Source organism: Dipodomys merriami, unplaced genomic scaffold, assembly GCF_024711535.1.
Source record: "Dipodomys merriami isolate MVZ:Mamm:240054 unplaced genomic scaffold, mDipMer1.0.p SCAF_2, whole genome shotgun sequence".
In the NCBI taxonomy this organism is placed as follows: domain Eukaryota; kingdom Metazoa; phylum Chordata; class Mammalia; order Rodentia; family Heteromyidae; genus Dipodomys; species Dipodomys merriami.
The window spans coordinates 103,647,569-103,661,338 of record NW_027203381.1 but is presented as its reverse complement, the minus strand read 5'-3'; the positions used below and the strand labels follow the sequence as shown (position 1 = coordinate 103,661,338).

Genomic DNA, 13,770 nt, shown 5'->3' with positions numbered 1-13,770 from the left:
CAAAATCTCTTCAACAGATTTTAGCGTGCATTCAAAGACAGGAATGAAACTAGGTCTTTGAAACTCTAGCTTATATACTCTCCATATTTTCTTGATTTCATGACTGATTTCATGAAAAATAAAAACTCATTATAAAAAAATCACCATTGACATAAAATATTCAGATAACAGTCAAAGAAAACTGAAGCACTGTTGAATTTATGGCAGAATAAAAACTGTGCTAAGAGTTGAATGACTCATAAGTCATTGGCTTCTTGAAATAAATTTCCAAAAATAAATGAAATTCAGTTAAGTCCAAACAAAAGGAAGCCAAAGGTTTTTATACCTAAGGGAAAAGGCTAGCTTTTCAAAATGATCTCTAGAAAATAGAAAGAGGAGAAAAGAGGGGATAGGGAGCCTTCAAATTTTCTAAGAATACAGAAAAAAAAAAAAACTTGGCAGAAAATGACATGGCATTCTTAAACTTCAAAACAGTGTGCAGGAAAACACTGGGAGGCAGTAATGGGCAGGCATTTCCACATTACCCACCTATGCAAGTCTTAATTCATTCTACTGTCTTTAAGGTGATCACTATCAGTATATTTATTTTTGCAAATAATTATATATGTACTGGCTATCACTTAGCTGTTTCATTTCATGTTCTCACCATAACAAAAAATCTCCAAAACTCACTGACAGATAATTTCATTTATATAATAATCCTTTGTAAAGGGAAATTTCCCTTCTGATAATACTCTGGCTGTCAACTGACAGACACTTTAAACAGGAGATAAGGCACACAAATTCATTGTGTGAGAGCCTCACTAACCTTTCTCTGGGTTGGCCTTGGACCTATACCCTTTAGTTGCCTTCCAAATAGCTGGAATTACAGGTATGTGCAACCATGCCTGGTTTACAGAGCTGTCTTTTAATATGAAAAGGCCCTCTGCATGCCAGAATCTCTATCTGGAGCCCTCCTTGATCTTCAGGTTTGTTTCTTTTCCATCTAATGCTTATTCAGGATCCACAAAGTATCTTTCTCTTTACTAAGACAAAACTCTGCACATTCACACATTCGTTTGTTCTCTTTTAAGGTTAGAAAAGTTCTCTTCAAGCTCACCATAGATATATATAATGCAGTATGGCTTATCATCAGATCAGAACTATTTCTCTCATTAGTGTACTCCTGGTACCAACTATAATGCTAGCACATGAGGAGCTCATTCATTATGAACAGAATGAATATAGCAGAGTGTGTAAAGATGAATTCAATAAGCCATAGAACAAGACTTAAGCTCATCGACAGAACAAAAAACACTAGTAATTAGGAGAACAAAAATCCAAATCTAGTTAATAAGCAAATGTTTTACACTTTCTACACTTTCCTACACTATATTTGAACTTCACAGGCATTATTTTCTAATCCTGATGTTGTCAATCCTACTTGAAGGTTCATGTACATGTTCATGAACATATCAAATGTTCAAAAGGAAACTGAGCCACAACAAAAATTTTAAAGCATTTATTTCAGTGAAATAACTACTCAATAAATGGCCGATCTAAACCAGAAGCTCCACCTAGGAAACACAAGAAGAGGCTTTCATTGGATGAAAACAGAAGTAAAGCAAAGACAATTTTGCTTTTCTTAGTCTATCCTGGTGAAAAACCTTCAGGTGTTATTCAAGTTTGTTGGTGACTTCTGATTGAGCTTAATTTGTATGTCTCTTTAATATTGGCATTTACAATAAATCACTAGAGTTTTGCTTACGCTTACATATCAAGCAAAGTTTAGGTCATTTATGAAGTCGAATGGTTTTGTCTCCTCAGAGATTCATTAAGGCCTGACTTTCACTCAAAATGAATTTAACACATCCAATGTAGTAACCCAAGAGTGGTTTCAGGTATGTTGTATTTCATACTTCCAGTTAAGTATACTTAAAAGAACTTCAACATTTAAATGAATGACATATACCACTGTATCTTATTATACTATATCATTTCCATGGAGTCTTATAAATGCAGAAATTCCAATTTTGGTTAAGTTTCTTCCTATCTTTTTATAGAATACCAAAGCAACACTAAACATTTATGTAATGTAATAGAATACTAAAGCAATATTGAGCATTTATGTAATACAAGCACTCATATTCCAGTGAGGCATCTTGCTGATTATTCTGGAGATAAGCGTCACTCAAATTTTTCTGCCTAGTCAGATTTCAAACCAGATCCTCCAGATCTCAGCCTCTTGAATAGCTAGAATTGCAGACATGAGTCACTGGTATCTACCTCAAAAATCAATTTATTATCCCACAGTCAGTCACATAAAGCTACTTGTAGTTGCTGTTTCAGTGTCATCCATTGTTTATAACTTTTCTTAGCCTAGAATAATAACATCACTCTGCCTATATATCTTCAGCAGTTTATTGCAAACATTATCTGCTCTGTGACAATTTCCCTGACGTTCCTAGATCCTACCTTTCCCTTAACAATTTCTAATATTGCATATGTATCTCTGACTACACTAACATGTAACCAAAAGGTCTGGCATATTATTTACTTTTCAATGTGCTTAAAACAGAGAAAAAATGAGACATGATACTAACTAGTGACTGAATACTTTAGTAGAATAGGGAAAATGAAAGCCTGAATCCACAGTTAATATGAGGAGGCAAGATTACATTTATTTTGAATATACAAATTTGGTAGTAGTTAATATATATGAATGGGAAAAGACACCGTCTCTCAAAGATGGAGTTTACAAAAAATAGCAGAAACTTAAAACACTAATTCTTAGTAAAACCAGAGTTTTAGATATCCGGATGTTAGGTATGGCTAAAGAGACATGGTGAAGGGCAAAGAAAGAACATTTATTATTTATTATTAAGCATAATAATATGCTTATTGTCTAATCATGGAAAGACAGCACTTTATTTCAACCATGCTTAGAGGATAGACATGTGCTACAGTTTAAATAGACAAAGAACTAAGGGGAGAGAAGTGCATAGTTATTAGACATCCCCAGTTCTTGATGTGATCTGCTGGTTATTTTCTCAGTTCTTGTACTATGAGTTCTGGAGAAGCTGATATACCTTGATTACCTGAGGGGAGCAGAGGGGTCAGGATAAATCTCTGACACCTAGCAGGTGGTCCATTCCTTCCTGGATTCTAAGATGGCTACAAACTAACTGTAGAAGAGAATGGCTCAAGACAAAGCACATAGCTATAAAGTGGAGGTTGGAATGCTTGGCTCTTACCCTACTTTTAGTTAATTGATGGGTCTAAGTGAGGAGCTAGTGTTCCTGAACAAAAGCAGCATTTTAGTAACTGCTACATTAGGAAATTATCACAGTTAAAAGACACAGAAAAATATAGTATATTTAATGGCAAAATTCCATTGCCCTGGATTTCCTTGTGTATGTTCACAATTTAACTACACAAGATTAAAGTTGTAGTTTAAATATATGTTCTTAAGGCTAAAAAGCTCACAGAATTCTGCTCAACAGTACAACCTACTTGCCACTGTTTTCTACTGATAAGTCTCATCTTTCTGCTCATATAATAAGCTTACATTTAAAAAATGTGGGCAGCCCTATTATTACTCTAGAAAATGCTATGATGTGGTATCTGCAAGAGCAGTTTTCACAATGCACAGCCGCATCTTCCTCTCTGGACTAGCCAGACACTCAGATATGTTCACAAGGCAAAGTTCACTAAATTTTGGCATTGACCAAAGTAAACAATGACCGTTCCCTCTTATTTACACCGTATGTACTCCGCTCTATACTAAACTACACAACCTATTTGGTATAATATGCAGCTTGAGAACACTGCTAAAACTACATTTTCTGAGCTAGAGGAGGAAAAAAACAGAGAGCTGTGGAAGAAGGAAGAAGAAAGAAGAAATGGGGAGAGAGACAGGAAGGAAGACTGAGGGAAGAGAGGGAATGAGGAAAGGATGAAGATAGGAAGGGTGGAGGGGAGAAAGAGAAAGGGGTTAAACTGTAATCCAAACCTGGGGACTCATCTTAGGCAACTTGAGAATGGCTATCAACTAACTACCAGGGTAACAGATGTAGTACAGAGGGCAACAGCAATAAAATTTACTCCAAAACTTTAGTAACATATTACAAGAATATCCTGAACACATGCAGTAATCCCTTTATCTGAAGTCAAATAAAGTTGACCATCTGTCAAAGTTAACCTTGTTATTCTCAATGTTCCTATTTAGTAACTTTGGTTATATCTAAATTATCTGTTTATTGTGAAGCATCTTTTAGCAAAATTGCAATAAAACATTTCAAAGTACACAGTCACTGCTATCCCTTTACTTAGAAAAACAGAAATAAGCATAAAAATTACTTCCATAGATTCAGTGTTGAGGAAGGTTCTATTCAATAAAGTTGTTGGTTCTTGAATTGAAATCGGGGAGGATGAATTTATCCACCTACTAAAACAAAATTCAAGCAGAATGAAACAAATGCGGAAGGAAAGAAAGAAAGAAAGAAAGAAAGAAAGAAAGAAAGGTAGGAAGGAAGGAAGCAAGGAAGCAAGGAAGCAAGTAAGGAAGGAAGGAGAGAGAGAAAGAGGTGGGGGAGAGACAGAGAAGAGGGAGGGGAGGGGATGGATGATTAATTCGAGAGCAATAAGGAAATACAAAGTGGGCAATAAAGTTCAAATAATAAAGAAAACTACTTACATATAAGAATAAATTAAATCTAAGTATGCATTAATCAGGATGCAGGGGCAGACTGCTGTAGTCTCAGATACCTGGGACACTTAAAGGAAGAGGATTTTGTGCCCCAGGGTTCAAAGCCAGCCCCCAAACAACAAACAATCACTTCTGTTCATAAAAGTACACCAAAGAGCAAACAGACATCCAGAAAGTAAAGAAAGATATAAATTTATAAAACATAAATGGGAAAGCAAATGTAGTGCTATGGTTTGGGTAAGCATTCCCCCAAAGCCCACACTAAATGTTTGTTAAAACCTTATGAACTTGGACATGAGAAAATGTTATTCAGCTGAGCGTGAGGACATACCTAGAACCTTAAGATTGGGAAGCTGGCTATATAGCCAGACACTGTCTCAAGAAAAAGAAAATGCTGACAAATTCGTAGAACTATTACAAATCATATTTCCTAAACAATGTACCAAAAATAAAAATCAGTAATTGAAAGGAAGGATACATCACAAATCCTACCCATAAAGTAAACCAAAGAGAGGAATGAACTGGAGGCAACACAAGCAACCTAATGAAAAAGTTCAATGCACTGACTGAGTTCAAGCCCTGGTACTAGAAGGAAGGAAGGTAGGTAGATAGGAGGGGGAGGGAAGGGGCAGGGAGAGGAGGGGAGGGGAGGGAAGGGGAGGGGAGGGTACAGACTGCAGATTTTAAAGATTCATGTAGTTCAGTGCAGAACAGCAAATGTTTGATTCATTTTTTTCCTATAGTACTGCCCAACTTCAAAGATATGTCACCTCATAACAAATCTGAAATGTTCATTTCAACACTTCCATTAAGTACATTCAGTCTGGTTTTTCTTGACCACACTTGATCAGTCATATGTAAAAAGTACGTTAATCTGCTATCATTTTGGTTATTTTATGGACACAAAATATACTACGCCTTCTGGTGGATGAGGGACATTTAAATGAGACAATATCTAGAGCATGGCACCAGTAAGTAGCTCATGCCTATAATCCTAGCTGCTCAGGAGGTTGAGGCCTAGAGAATCACAGCTAATACTACCTCAAGAGACTCTATTTCCAATTAACAAGCAAAAACAACCCACAACTGGAAGTATGGTTAAAGTGACAGAGCAACAGCCTTAGACAAGGAAGCCAAGTAATCAATAGGCCCCTAAATACAAGTCACAGCACCGGCAAAAAAAAGGGGGGGGGGAGGGGCAAAATTCAAATCAGATTTAAAAACATTTACAAATCTTAGGAAATGAAGGCTGAGGTTTTGGCATAGTGGCATGCAACTGTCTTTTCAGCTACTCAAGAAGGATAATAGTTTAACACACACACACACACACACACACACACACACACACACACACACACACACACACACACACACACACACACACACGGAACTTGAGTTCAAACACACACACACACACACACACACACACACACACACACACACACACACACACACACACACACACACACACACACACACGGAACTTGAGTTCAAACCCCAGTACCACCAAAAATAAAAATAAAATCAGGAAACTCTGTAATATAGTTTATAATGATGAAACAATACACAACTAAAAACTAATGTTAATAGTGTTCTAGAACTTAGTTAAAATGGAAAATGAAAGAGGTACAATGACAAGAGTTAGAATGGTATACTGAAGAAATTTTTTAAATGTTTATTAGAACAGAATTAAGAAGGCTAGATATAATGTTAGAATACAAATCAAAATTAGTTATGGCTAAGGAACAAGTAAAGCATAAGCAGCTAGAACACTATCTCTGTGCTCAAATCAGGTCTTATGCTAACATTGCAACCCTTTCAGAGTATAGAATGTCCCTTTCATGTAACCTTTAATTAATATAGCTATTAAATGTTATATGATTTTATAACATTAGATTATATCTAAACTTGAAAATCTGCATGTTAGCTAAGAAACTTCCCAGTTTGTGTTGTTCTTCTGGTTTTGTTTTAACTCTGTATTTGTTTTTCTTTTTTGTTATTGTGCAGATACTGTACAGGGGAGTTACAGTTACAAGAGTAAGGTAATGAGTACATTTCCTATCCAGCATTGTTACCCCCTCCTTTTTCCCCTACTATCCCCCCCCCCAAGTTGTAAAGTTTGTTTTTAACAGTGTCTTGTATGTCTCATTGTTACAATGGGGTAACTGTATTTGTTTAATCTTGTGGCATACTTTCCATCTAACTCTAACCATCCATGGAATTAAATGAAAGCTGACAGGTAGACTCATGAGATTCCTGTCTACATTCTCTGCAATTGCTTTATCTTCCATGTATAGAATACTTGCTTGTAACTCCAGCAAACATACAGAACTAAAGAAGTCACTTTTGTCTGTTCTAATTTTAAAACTTTAGAAGATTCAGAGGCATTTGATCAGTGGTACAAGGTCATAGAAAGGTGTTTTAAGCCTACCCCAAATCTTGTCTTTTCTCTCACACTGCCTATTTTCCTAGCAGGAATGCAGTTTCAAGTTTTCACTATTCATTTATATTTACATCTTGAAATTTAGTGGGGGAAATAAGGCAAGTAATAGACATGCATTCCTATAGGAGGAAACCACCTATTACTACATGAAAAAAAATGCTGGCTGAGTCCTACTAGATACAAAGAACAGTCTAAGGAACTTCCTGTTTTATTCAACTCAAAAGGATGCTTTCATCCTCATCTATAAGTTAAACTAGATCCTGGGAGGAGAGAACTTATGCTGCCCTAAAAAATCTTCACAGTGAGCTTGAATATCAAATTTCTAAGGATCTAAGGATTCTCCACTTAAATAATCATAAAGCACAAAAGCTGAAGATACATGTCCAAGATCCAAATTACCACAGGTTTAATGATACTTCATACTGTTTTTAACTTCACCTGTAACATCTCAAACTCAGAAAAGCAGTCTGTGGAGTTTTCTCCCCTGGCCTGACCAAATTTGAACAATCAACCAAAGAAGGCAAAGACAACCTCTTATCTCTTTATATACAATGTCTCAAGCCTCTTTGTCAGTGAATAAAAGACCTAGGTACGGTTTGTGTAGGGTTTAGATTTAAAAAAATAATAACCTTGAAACTATTTTAACCACTGTAATGTAGCTTATTAACTTAAAATTTATGAGCACACCTGCACACACGCTATCTTTTTAGAGGAGAAAAACAGGGAGAGCAGAAAACAAGCTAGAAGTTTGGCTATACAATATCCATTACCTAAGCCATCAAGTTTCAAAGTGAAAATAGTTTCACTTTTGTTTCTTTCCAAGTTTGAAGTTTACTTCCTAGTTCCTCACTTGAAATCTATCTGCTTCCTATTCCCTACCTGGGTGGTTTGAAACCTGTCAACTTCCTTTCTTTCAACATAGTTTCAAGGATTAATAAATTTGTACATGATTTTAATAGTTCTAGTACTTGTAAAAAAAAAAAAAAGTAATAGTCTGTTAACACAGAAAGCAACAACAACACACATTTAAGTTTTCAGTTTTAAACACTAGCGTTAGAACTCATAGGCAGCTTGTAGGTAGGCCCTGTCACTTGAGCCACATCAGTCTTTTCTTTTTTTAAGCACAAGAATCATGATGAAACTATAAACACATGTTGTTCTAAAAACATTTTCTCAATATCAATGAAATGACCTAAATCACACATACAACATATTAAAAATAGCATCTATACAGTGATTCCAATAAAGACTACTGCCTCTGTGTAGGGAAGGGACTCACTAAGAAACAGGACTTGCTAAAACCAAGATCACTTTCTGAAACTTGATTCTGGACAATTTTATGCAGACACATAGGAACCACCCAAGAGTCAGCATATCTGACTCAATACTTCAGTTTAGGCAATTTTTGTATATTTATTTGTGTTGGTTGTGGGGCTTGAACCTGGGCACTGTCCCTGAGCCTTTTTGTGCTCAAGGCTAGTGTTCTACCGCTTGAGCCACAGTGCCACTTCCAGTTTTTGAATGGTTAATTTTGGAGTAAGAGTCTCACAGAGACCTTTCTGCCCCAGCTAGCTTCAAACTCTCATCCTCAGCTCTCAGCCTCCTGAGTTGCTGAGATTACAGATGTGGGCCACCAGTGTCCAGCTGGTTTAGTCAATTTTAAAAACCCACAAATTCATAAATTTCTTGCCATTGTTTAAGCTTATTAAAAGATGTGAAAAACCGGAGCTACGTTCTCCCTTCTGAAATAAATAGCCGTTAGCATACAACTCAGAACAGGAAGCATAAACAAAATGCTGCCGAAGCTTTAAACTGTTACTTGGTAGTTATATGACCACATGATTCTCCCTAAGTCTGTAACTACCATACACTCAACATCAAAGATTAAGGTCTTCAAAATACACATGCAGGATTAGGAGGTAAACTTATCTTCATTATCCAATCTTGAATGTAACTGCAATAATCTGCAACAATCTCAATTTTTCCAACAACTTTGCCAAAGTACTTAAATTTAAATAATGCACTGTCCTTGTTTCCAAAATTTTAGAGTATCTTTAGTTACTACCAGGTGGCAAAACTACATCAGGGTGGGGCACCCATTACTCACTCGAGTAAGTTAGCACAGTTTCAGTGGTTGTGCACGAAGCACCTGAGTAAGCCTCCAATACCAACACAACTAAGGCAATGTTTCTTTTTGGCCAAAATGCTTTACATCGGAAAGGGGGAGGGAAACAAAAAATCAAGTCATACACAACTACTACTCCTTGGAGCCATGATTAGTGCACTTAAGATCTAGAAAAGCGAGAGCCTTGGTGTTCCAGAAATAGACTTTAAAAAAATAAAAAAGTTTGACTTAAGTGAACGACCATCGGAATGGGTGAACGATCCAACCCCGGAGCAGAGAGGGTAAATGACAAAACAAGGTCAAACTTCGGGGACAGAGGACTCGTGGAATAACGTAGCCGGAAAAGATCTCTTTGCTAAGGAGATAGGTTCCAATATTTGCAGAGGGGGGGAAAAACTTTAAAATGAGAGAAAAAAAAGAAACGACCCCCCCCTCCCCGTGGATGGCCCGTAGCCGCCGCGGCGAACCTGCCCGGCGAGGCGGGCAGGTGGTTCGCCAGGGGTGGGTTTCCTGGCGGCGGCAGGCCTGGAATGCCATCGGGAACGCCAGCGGTGTTCACAGGGATGACAACCGGCATTGTTCTTAAAAACAACCCCGAAAACCACTGAGGGGGCGGGGGGGGGCGTCGGGGAGAAGAAAGTTTAACGGGAGGAGAGGCTGCGGGCACCGAGCGCGGTCGGAGCGAGGGCTCACCACGGCGCCTACCTGGCGCGGTCTGTCTCGGGAGACAATCGGCCCAGGGGAGTGACGGAGCCCCCCCCCACACACACACACCTCCCCACCAACTACACCCCACTTCCACGCGCAGAGCCGGGCACCGGCCGGGCGCGACACTCCCGGGGGCTGAAGGCTGGGGTGGTCGTGAGGCGTGCTGGAGGGAAGAGGAGGAGGAAGCCCCCGGCAGCCGAGTGCCGACGCGGGTGGGGTGGGCCCCGGGGCCCCGGCACGGCGGGCAGGAGGAGCGGGGGGAGCGCGGGGTGCGCGCGCCTCACCTTCTGCGCCGCGCTCTGCTGCAGCACGTTCTGCTCCACGGTCATGGCCCCCGCGGCGGCGGCGGCGGCGTCCGGCTGCTCGCGCCTCGGCCGGCCCCAGCGGCCCCACTCGGCCGAGCTCCGCGGAGCGGCGCGGACGGCCGGGGAGGACAGCGCCCCCGCCAGCCAGGCGCGCAGGCGATGGCGGCCGGCGTGCGCGGGCACCGCGGGCACCGCGGGCGGGCGGAGCGGCGCGGACGGCGAGGACCACCAGCGCCGCCGCAGCCCCACGGCCTCCGCGAGACCTGCCTCAGCGCGGCTTATCCGCCGCGACCTGGGCCATGGGCGGGCGGCTGGGACCCCGGGAGCGGGACACGCGGGAAGGCGCGAGCCGAGCCGAGCCGCGTCACGCGTTCGCGCGCTCCTGGGCTGGGCAGTGCCGGGGCCACGGCGGGGGGAGGGGGGGAAGGGAGCGAGGGGGACGGAGGGAGCGGCCGGCCGGAATGGCGCTGTCCTCCTCCCTCCGCGACTCCTCCTCCCTTCCCCTCCCCCCCCCCCGGCCGCCGTCACCGCCCCCGCCCCGTGGCTCCTCCCCCGCGCCGCCCCGCCCGCCGGCCGCCCTAACCCTACATTGTGACCCAGGGACGACAGGTCGGGGCGGGGCCGTCGCGGGGCCCCACCCCTTTCCTGGTCCCGCCCTCTCCGCGCCAGTCCGGGCGGGGCGAGGCCTGGTGTTCTGGGGTGTGGCCAAGCCAGGGCGCGGCGCCCCAGATCGCCCTTGGGGCAGGTTACTCTGGGCGTCTGATGGGAGGAGGCGGGGGGATCGGGCTCTGGGGGGGCCCCCACGTTTCCCAGCTGCAGCCGGAGGGGGGGGTGCCTTCGTACCTGCGTCCCGGATCTGTCTTATTGCCCAATTGGCCCAGTGTCTCCAAGACAATCGTGTTCTACCTACCTGCAAAGGCACGGAAACCTGACAGGGTCCAGGATTGTAGCTACTTCCATCCACTCGCCTTTCTAGGAATTTCACCGGCGGTGAACCTGCCCGTAGAGAAAAGCCAAATAAGGGGCTGTCAAAAGTCCCTACAGTCACGTGCTTTTCTCCTTAACGAATCCTGGGGTGCAGCTTGCGTCTACTCCAGGTATTCCAATGTGTGCCAGTCACTGCTAGCCTCCTGGGAAATAAAGTTTATTTACCTAAGACTTCACAGAAATGAGTAAGACCTGTAAGGCAAACATTACAAAAGAACCACGGCCTCGATGATACGTCATTCTAATATCCCAGTTGCCAAATGAAGCGAACCATTAACATGCATGGAATTCTTGACTGTATATGGAATTGTAAGGAAAACCCAGCAATAGGAAAGCGCTCTGAAATATTATCTGGTTTTATTTAATCATACTGAAGCATAAAGGCTCTGTAAGAATTCTCTGTACTTTGCAACCATGTTTGATTTGCCCCTTGGATTCCTTCAGCCATCTTTCCTTTCTTTGAATACCCGTATTTATTTGCCTCCTTTTAACTCTGACAACTTAAAATTTTATTTTATTTATATCCAAAACATACTTGCCAGAAAAGCTTAAAATGCTGTTAAGTGGTTGGGCGTAAGAATTTCAGGAGTAATACAACAGAACACTGAGTCCCAGAGACTTATGACCTGTCAAACAGAGCACATTAGATCTCACCTCCCACTTTTTTATAGACTAGTTTCTTCTTTTTCTTGCTTATGGACAAATTTCATGTTTCTCCATACTTAATAAACATTTTTAGGGAACCAGGTTCTTCCATTTGAATTTAAGAAGGTTTAACTGAGCTATGGATGAAGCTCACTGGTTTTAGCCTGTCTTTCAAATCAAACCCCTGAGCTCAATCCCCACCACCACACACAGGTTTAAAAGATTAACTTTAAAATCCAGTAATTTGGTTAAAGAAAAGGTTTTGTCATATGCCACATTTTAATGCCCAGAATGTGTCAATACAACCAATATTCCTTGGGTTCAATTCTTTTCTTTGAGGTTACAAAAACAATAACAAGCAAACAAAATAAAACACCTTACCAAGTCTTACCATTCAATTCTAATGAAAAATGCTCTCTAAAGGGCTGTCATATTTGTCTACTTATATCACTACAATCACTTCTGGGGATTTGCAATTTGAAATCTTCATACTAAAAGAGTTTGAAAATAAATTACTAAGTTTACTCACAACTACCCTTCATAGAACATTTACAGTCTGAATGGTTAGATGAGAGAATTTTCAGAAATTGATGTAAAGAATCCTTTGCTGGTACAATTAACTCATTTTCAAATTTTGTCATTGTATCAGCTTTACTGTTCATGAGTCAGCTTTAATGTGCATGGTAGTTGGAATTATGTATCTCAAAATGTTATTTAATAACCCCTAAGCTGTTATATTATTCTGTACTGTTGACATTCAGGCAAAAACATAAGTGGTAGAATTCATAATGAATTATGAATATGTCTACTGAAATACATAAAAACTTAGTCTTCAGTTAAATAGTGTTGGGAAGACTTGGTTTATGTGAGGTACAGGCATAAAGACACACCCTATCCTGAGTTAATAATGATCAAAAAAGTTTGCGCATTTATTATCACATGAATAGTTCCATCCAAGCACAAAGTTCAGTTTCTGTCTCCTCTCCCCTCCCTCCTTCATTCTTCTCTCTTTCTCTCTCTTTATAAGAAGGACCTCACCAAATGCTTGCTGCCCTTCCCCACCTCTAGGAATAGAAAGCAATAAATATGTGTCAATAAATTCAATATGTAGTTATCCATTCTCCAACTGTAATAGCAGCATAAAACACACTACCAAAAATCTCAAATATTATTTTCTATTTCAGATAAAAATACAATTTCCAGCCGGGCACTCTTGTCTCATACCTGTAATCCTAACTACTCAGGAGGCTGAGTTCTGAGGATCACAGTTCAAAGCCAGCCCAGGCAGGAAAGTCCGTGAAACTCTTATCTCCACTTAACTATCAGAAAAACAAAAGTGGTCCTGCGGCTCAAGTGGTAGAGTCCCTGAGGTGAAGAGCTGAGGGACAGTGCCTAGACCAGACTTCAATATAAGAAATAAATAAATAAATAAATTTCCACTAATATTCACTACTGTATTTTTACATGAACAAAGGATTTGACTGTTCATATCTCTTTGTTCAGACAAAATTTGAAAATCCATTTCTGGACTCTAAAATCTACCTTGTTGCCAAAACATATTTGTAAGACATCAGTAAGAGGGAAAAGTTCAATTCATATTTCCTATTTGAACAACTTCCATATTACAAGGGTGGGAAGAAGTGGAATTACTGTCCTTCTTGAGGTGGAATGATATTCCAAAATAATTTTGTTTTCTTTTTTTTTTTGTTTTTTTTGGGGGGGGTCCGGTTGTGGGGCCTGAACTCTGAGCCTGGGCACTGTCCCTCAGCTCTTCAGCTCAAGGCTAGCTCTACCACTTGAGCCACAGTACCACTTCCGGCTTTTTCTTCTTTTTGCTTATGTGGTTCTGAGGAATCGAACCCAGGGCCTC

The 13,770-nt window shown here is 40.8% G+C and overlaps 1 protein-coding gene across 3 annotated transcripts in view; it reads right to left on the bottom strand.

The window, feature by feature from the left end:
• The window catches only part of Usp25 (ubiquitin specific peptidase 25), a 104,664-nt gene extending 93,912 nt beyond the window's left edge, over nt 1-10,752 (bottom strand). For 2 of the 3 annotated variants that reach the window (XM_070030491.1, XM_070030492.1), the window contains exon 1: nt 10,248-10,752. In XM_070030491.1, coding sequence (XP_069886592.1) covers nt 10,248-10,292 — 45 coding nt within the window. In that variant the 5' untranslated portion in view covers nt 10,293-10,752. The remainder of the gene's footprint in view (nt 1-10,247) is intronic. The other variant, XM_070030493.1, reaches the window with a different exon arrangement.
• Nucleotides 10,753-13,770: the final 3,018 nt, after the last annotated feature.